We start from the raw sequence: 7,334 nt of genomic DNA, 5'->3' as shown, positions 1-7,334 counted from the left end.
CAATTTCTTCGAGAGTTGCACTTTCCTTGGGTCAGAATAGCGGAACTACTCGGAATTTCCGCAAAAACTCTAACTAGAAGATGACAAGAGTTTCAAATTGAGGACGAGGGGGAGGTTAACTGGTCTTCACTTAGGAATGGAGAACTAAGAGAAATCATGCAAGAAATAATGACTGTTACCCCTGGGATTGGTCAAACCAGAATGATAGGTGCATTACATAGCAGGGGAATAAGAGTGCAGTGATGGAAAGTCAGGGACCTTATGCGTGAGTTGGATCCAGTTGGAACAGCACTTCGGTGGAGAGGAACTATTTGTCGAAGAAAGTACAATGTACGAGGTCCAAAAGCACTGTGGCACATCGATGGGAACCATAAGATGATACGCTGGCGGCTTGTGGTACATACTGCTATTGATGGATATTCTAGGTTGATACCATATCTGCACTGTGCAAACAACAACAGATCCGATACAGTACTTGCACTATTTTAGAATGCCTGCCAAAGTTATGGAATGCTTTCAAGGGTTAGGAGTGACCATGGTCTCGAAAACATGGGTGTAGCCCGAATGATGTTGGAGTGTCGGGGAGTCAACAGAGGGAGCATGATAACTGGAAGTTCAGTGCACAATCAAAGAGTCGAACGGCTTCATAGAGATGTGACCAGTGGTGTTCTTAGAAGCTTTATAGACGAGTTCAACATGATGGAAAGATATGGTCTATTAGACCCTATCAATGAAGTCCATTTACTGTCCCTTCACCTTGTATTTCTGCAGGAAATTAAGAAATCTCTGGATGAATTTACCAGGCAGTGGAATTACCATGGCCTTAGCACAGAAGGTGGTTCATCTCCTCTTCAGCTTTGAACAGAAGGTATTCTAAGATCTGCAAATGGCAGGAACTTACCTCTGGATGGTATTTTATCGGAGGAGGAATTAATTTGGTATGGGTTAGATGAAGAGGATGCCATTTCTGTTTCAGAAGAGGATCAAGAGGTGATTGTTCCCAGCAGTAACATACCTTTGAGTGAAGATCAGCTGGATTACCTTCACTCCCTAGTACCCACAAACCTAACAAGGAGTGAACGAATCTCTAAATATGTTGAGCTTGTGGGTGTTCTTAATGAGATGCTTTAAGTTTGGGTTTGAAGAGGGGCAGGGGACCTAGAGATTAAGCAACCGGCCATTTTATGGGCTGAGTGTAAAAAACTTTCCCTCTAGGTTTACTGAACTCAACTTTCAATGTAGAAATATATTTCAATGTAACCATATCATTACTGATATCAACTTGCTCAGTGTCATCCGCAAATTTTAGTACAAGAAATAGAAAGCATTCTGGCTTCTCATTTGTCGTGTCCAATGTGTAGCTGTAGCACGTGAGTTCAGGTAAGGAAATAACTTGCATATGTCATAGCATTGACGTTTAATGTTTCCTTCTATTCATTTAGGTGCATACCAATTTTAATGTTAGTTATCCATTAAAATCAAAAGATTTAGCCATCTTTGTATTCCTTGATTCATTACAGAAACAGTCTGCAAACCGGTCTGATGAGTTCTGATTTTAAAGGGTAGGCATCAGGGTTGTGATGCTGTTGTAAATATCAAATATGGGGGGTACTGGGACTAAGACAGCCTTTACCTTAGCACAATATAGCTCGGCTAGCAAACAGTCTTTAGTAGCTGCATTTACTTGTTTTCCCACCCTACCCACCCTGGGTAGTTTTTGGTTATATATATATTTCCTTTATGTCTGACAGTCTTGCTGTTTTTACAACTTATGTATACATTTGTTGATTCCATTTGAGTATACCTAGTCTTATTACCTGTTTCATTTTAATATTGTACCTATATTTGAGTGATTACCTATTTAAATGTTGTAATAAAGGCTGTCATAGTCCCAATCCTGGCTGTGTCCTGGTTGGTATTTAGGTCATGTAACAGTGAAATTGGAGGTCATTTGCTTTAGTTTTGTTCACTGTACAGTAGTTGTTGTATTGTTGATTTTGATATCAAGCAGCAAAACAAGTTGTAAGGTTATCATAAGAAATCTGTCAATGATCCGTGAAACAAAATCATTTTTAAATGAAAGCAGGACATTTAGGTCCATGTTTTGAATTGTACTGATTATAGCGGAGCTCCCGCGCGCGAAGCGGAGCACCATGGGTAAGAAAATTTGGTAAACTATCCATCCGAGAAAATTTGGTTATGACGTAGCGTACGCCCACCCGTACACACACTTCATGTAAGCCGATGTCAAATGTCACAATAGATCTTGCACAACTTGACTAGCCTCTTAGTTATGTAAGCCATCCGTATGAGTACGATTAGATTGACAGCTGTCAAAATCAGACATCCGCTGACAATTATCACATGACTGTCTCGCGGGCTCAGATAAAAGACCAGTCGTTTTGCCCCTATATATAAGCTAATATAATATGTCACACCTACCAATTCAACATAAAAACGAAACTACGCCGAGCAAGGCTGTCAGTTGGCTGACAGTCGTTTAAAGTTACATTAGCAAGCCAAATTAAGGTCAATTGACAGCTGTCAAAATGGGACATGTGCAGACCACTATCAGAAAACTAATAACGTAGGCTCAGGTTCGCTCAGGTACACGATCTGGCATTTTCCACCACATGTCTGTTAATTCGAATATTCGCCATTCTAATGAAGGTTAATTGACGGCTGTCAAAGTAGAGTATACGCTGACCATCATCACCTGAGTGGATCGCGGGCTCATTTTTCTATCCATTGAGGTCACGTAGTGTTTAAAGTCTTGCGCTGATATTTTATTTGATCACAGGCTCAATTCGAAGCCCCATAGCTTTATAGCGGAGCTCTCGCGCGCGAAGCGCGCAGCGGAGCACCATGGGTAAGAAAATGTGGTAAACTACCCATCCGAGAAAATTTGGTAATCACGTGACCGTACACCGACCGCCCGCCCGCCCGACTGTCCGTCCGCACCACAGGCATACCAATGTAAAACAACTCAATCAACAGGTATGGCAACCCAAATGCAACTCAAGGTTATTTTGCAGGAAGTCGCATAGCTACTCGCGTCTTTTGAAGCAGAGACAACTAAGGCGTCAATGAATACGAAAACGGAAAGCGGAAATTGTTTCTGTATCCGTGTTTTCTAAAGTATTAAGCTTAGATTACTTGTCATGTACACAAATTTGGGATATAGAGCAAGAGAAAGACCGAGAAAAAGAGAAAGCAAGCGGCAGGCCAGCGAAGCTCAACGAGAAAAAGGGCGGGAGAGATCTAGGGCGCGAGATAAAAAAAACAAAAAAACAAAGCAGGTATTTTTTTGTTGAAAGAACAACATGAAAATTTAGTAGCAGCGGTAACAAAATGAGAAATGCTAGCGGCCACCAATGCAAAATGAGCGGCAGTGAAAAAAAGTGAACAAGAAAACGTGCGACATTTCCTCTATAAAACGTGTAGCTAAGAAGTTTCTGGAAGTTTCACGTTGTGGTCGTGCAAAACAAAGTCAAAGAAATGTACAAAAAAAGTGTGCTGCACATGCAAAGTTGCTTTTTTGCTTATTAGACCTATTGTTGTTTTTAACTGTTCTCCGGCGTTGCCTTCACCGCTTAGCATTACACGATTTTATATTTTGTTCGAGCAAACTATAAATATTATCGAGAGCTTCGCTTTTAGCCCTGGCTAAATCTATATATTAAATTAATCCATAGCTATAGCCATTTGTAACTTGTAAAATAAGCGTAATAGTCTCATGGCCTTTAATAACAGACCACACACCAAGATTTATTGTAACTGACGTGCTTGGTACTTGAAATAAAATACGTGGTGAAACTAAAACAGGAAGAGAGCAAAAATTACAAGTTGTGACAAAGGAGAATCAGAATAAACTAATCAGTCATTTTGGCCAATTGCAAAAAAAAGTTTGTTTCATGCAAAACACTATATTAAGAAAAAACATGGGGATGAAGGTACTTCCCTTTATGAACATGAACAGCAACAATGTCAATGTTTCAGTGCAAAAGTTTGGAGACGGACTTTTCAATAAGAAAAGGGCACTTACACTAAGAGGTAACGTGACTAATGCTTCCTTTGAACAATGAGTTGGAATCTTGCCGATGCCAAAATTGACAGAGCACATAATTCTGGTCATGTGACCAGTCACGAACTTACTCATTAAGGAAATGGTGCAGGTTGAAAAACCTAATCACTTTTATTTTGTTAAAGCTATGACCCACGAATTGTTTTCTTAAGGCAAAATCATATAACTTTCATTTTGATCTAAACGATGTCACGTGACTTCTTAGTGCAAATGGCCTAGCTATTGGAGGATAATTAGCTTCCAAACAAAAAGCCCTAAAAGATTGTTTAGTTTCTGAGTTCTTATGGATAGCCTGTATCGCATGTCAAGTTAAACCTTAACTCTAAACCTTGAAGGGCTAACTTTATGGGCATGAACAAATACCTCTTCAAAGCGTAAAATGTAATAACAACGGCAATTGCCAAGTATCAGTGGCAAAATACCATGAACAATAACTATAACGTTCTACCACCAATGAGATATGCTTGAAATACTTTTTGATATGCTTAAAATGTTACAGTGGCAATTGCCAAGTATCAGTCAATAAATGTCTCTAAAAAAGTTAGGAAATACTCCTTTCAAAACACAACATCACTTTAAAAGACCTTGGATTAGCTGTTAAGACTAATCACACACAGTTAAACGATTTCCTTGCAGAACTAGCAATGACTGCTTTCAGCAATAAACTGAAAGCTTCTTCGCTTTCAAAGTGATTTGGAAGAGTTAATGAAAGCAAACACGTGGAAGCAAAAATGGAAGGAGTGTTGTCAAATTTAATCTTGATTTTAGCAAGCCCAAAGGTGGGCAGAGAAGTGGACCCAGTGGCAAAAAAGACAAAATTTTCCATCATTTCAACTTCTGCATTATGCAGGAACTGTTTAAGGTAATTCGCTACAATTCTGTCATTTTCACATATCTCAGCTGGAAACTCTAGCATATCAACCAGCTGAGTTGAAGTTAACCTACTCTTATTGCTTGGCACAAAAAGCTCCTCAAACATCTCAGGGTACTCTCTCATCTTGGCACGAAAGCCAAGTACAGCCAATCCCTCTCCCAGCTGATCCAAGACGATTTTGGGTCGGCTTATGACATTCATGAATTATCATCCCTTAGATAACCCTCATTTTGTTGTCATTCTATGAATAGAAAATACAATTTGAAAAATGCTCTTACAGTTGTCACAAAGCGGTTTTTTTAATAAAAGGAATCAATTAAGATAAGATTAGGCTTACAGTTAATACCACTGCCAGGCCACAATCAGACAAGAAATTTGCACATTCTTCTTGGTCAAGTGTCGACACATCTTTGGCCTGAGCAACCTGTAAGTCGATAAAAACTATGGGTCAATCCTTGCATTTCTGTTAGGACATGCATGTCAATCTGTTGAACATACATCTGTGCACTTATGGTCCTGTGGGACTCAGGTTGGTGCATGTAGATAATGATACATGAATATAGCCGCTAGGATGTCAAGCACATTCGTTCTATTTATGTGCTATACCTCAGTAGAAGCTGTTGACACATCAGTAGTTGGATCAGAAATTATTTGGAATGTTGTTAATGTAGGAGAATCAATCTGGTACATATGGCTGAGCAGACAGTCATGAAAAGAGAATTTTTTAAGTTTGTTTTTACATTCGACCAAATATAATGATTTATTCATCGCGTACAGTGAACTAAAAATAGCAAGTATGCTGTTACATTTGGGCACATCATTTAACTGTACATTTATACAATACCTTGTCAATGACATCTTTTACAGATGCAGAACAGTCTCCATAATTCAGCATCATCATTGCCGCGTCAACATCACCTGCTGCTATGTACTGATACACTGAAGGGCTAAAGACTGGAAACCCTGGCCCGCCTTGCAAAATGCTGTGCACTATATTTGTCTTAATGTATTTCATCATACCAGGAGCAACAATATCAACATTGTAAACAGGATGCTTGTAACTGTCACCATGGAAGAACATGTTACATATGACTTGGAGAAGTTGGCTAAAAAAGTGTCCGGTTACTCCTCCTGTGTCCACAGCAGGCTGCCCTGTGCAAAGGACTCGTAAGGGCTTGTTAGGATCAAAGCTGGGATCTTAATAGTATACCATGGCATCACTAAAGATATCTTCTTCATCAACTCTGAGGTTTTGTTTCTGTGTACTCAAACCTTTCTGAAGCTACTTCAACACTGCCTCCAAGGAATCAGCTTTAGCTGGAAAAGCAGGCTTTAAAAGTTCTGCATCAGCATCCTCATCTGAGTCAATTTCATCAGGAAGATTTTGGGAGGAGAGGGAAAGAGCAGCACGACTAACACTCCCATGGCAGGTTAAGGCACGCTGCAGCAAGCTGCTGCTTTTTTCCGGAAACATCTCTCTTAACTGGTCTAACTCTTCCTGGTTTACATGTATTGAACTGCTAGATGCTGTTGCACTGCTTGGTGGGCCAGTGACGGAAAGGTATGAAGCATTTGAAGGACCACTATATGCCTCGTCAACAGCAACTTCCACTTGAACTGGGTCTGGACTCTGGGGAGGACTGTCAATGTCGCTAGCAAGGTTGCCAGAGATATCATGCGCTGGTCGAATGTATATGCTCCCTTGCCCAGCAAGGCTAAGAACACGGGAAGATGAGAAATACAGACCTGTAGCTAACTTTCGTGTGATTATTTGGCCATAGCACGACTTCACAAATTCAAAGTCTGTTTCTTTAAGAGCTGGGAATACCTCTCTTATTTGAGCTCTCAGATCTTCCTCCTGTAGAGACTTATCTACTGGAAATGCATGAACAACAAAACCGTTGTTTCCCAATCGACATCATGTCTGGTGCGTGGGAACTGATTTCGTGTCAGGAGAAGAAAGAAGAACTGCATCTTTATGCACTATATCTTTCTTTGGTTTTTTGGGGGGAGGCCGTTTACCTTTACTAGATTTGCTTTCAGAAGTTTTTCCACCAAATGATCTCTTACCAATAGTCGGAAATAAATTTCTTAACCGAGTGCTGACTGGTGTGCTTTCCATATTTACATTTCCTGTCTGACTTGATGGTGTTTGCGTCGACAACACTCCCGTTTCATGATGTCTCTGATTCAACATTCGTTGTTCAATAGGCTGCACATTACCATCATTAAAATTGTCCACCAGTGACCTTGCCTGGCGAGCGATATTTAATAATGCCTCTCGAAAATCTTCGCTACTTTCCGCCATTGCTGCCCCATTGCAATTTTCAAAATGGCGGCCTATTTTGGCCGATAGGGATCTGGGTAGCGGCATTG

At 40.3% G+C, this 7,334-nt stretch overlaps 1 protein-coding gene across 1 annotated transcript; it reads right to left on the bottom strand.

Annotated features, from left to right (window-relative positions):
- Window positions 1–4,268: 4,268 nt before the first annotated feature.
- Window positions 4,269–5,187, bottom strand: LOC140929484 (uncharacterized). Its single transcript, XM_073379265.1, is given in 2 exon segments — window positions 4,269–5,153; window positions 5,155–5,187. Coding segments are annotated over 2 exon segments (495 nt in total). The 3' UTR covers window positions 4,269–4,691.
- Between the last annotated feature and the right edge of the window lie 2,147 nt (window positions 5,188–7,334).

The sequence above is a fragment of the Porites lutea genome, chromosome 3 (genome assembly GCF_958299795.1).
Source record: "Porites lutea chromosome 3, jaPorLute2.1, whole genome shotgun sequence".
Taxonomy (NCBI): domain Eukaryota; kingdom Metazoa; phylum Cnidaria; class Anthozoa; order Scleractinia; family Poritidae; genus Porites; species Porites lutea.
This window is presented reverse-complemented; position numbering and strand designations above follow the sequence as displayed.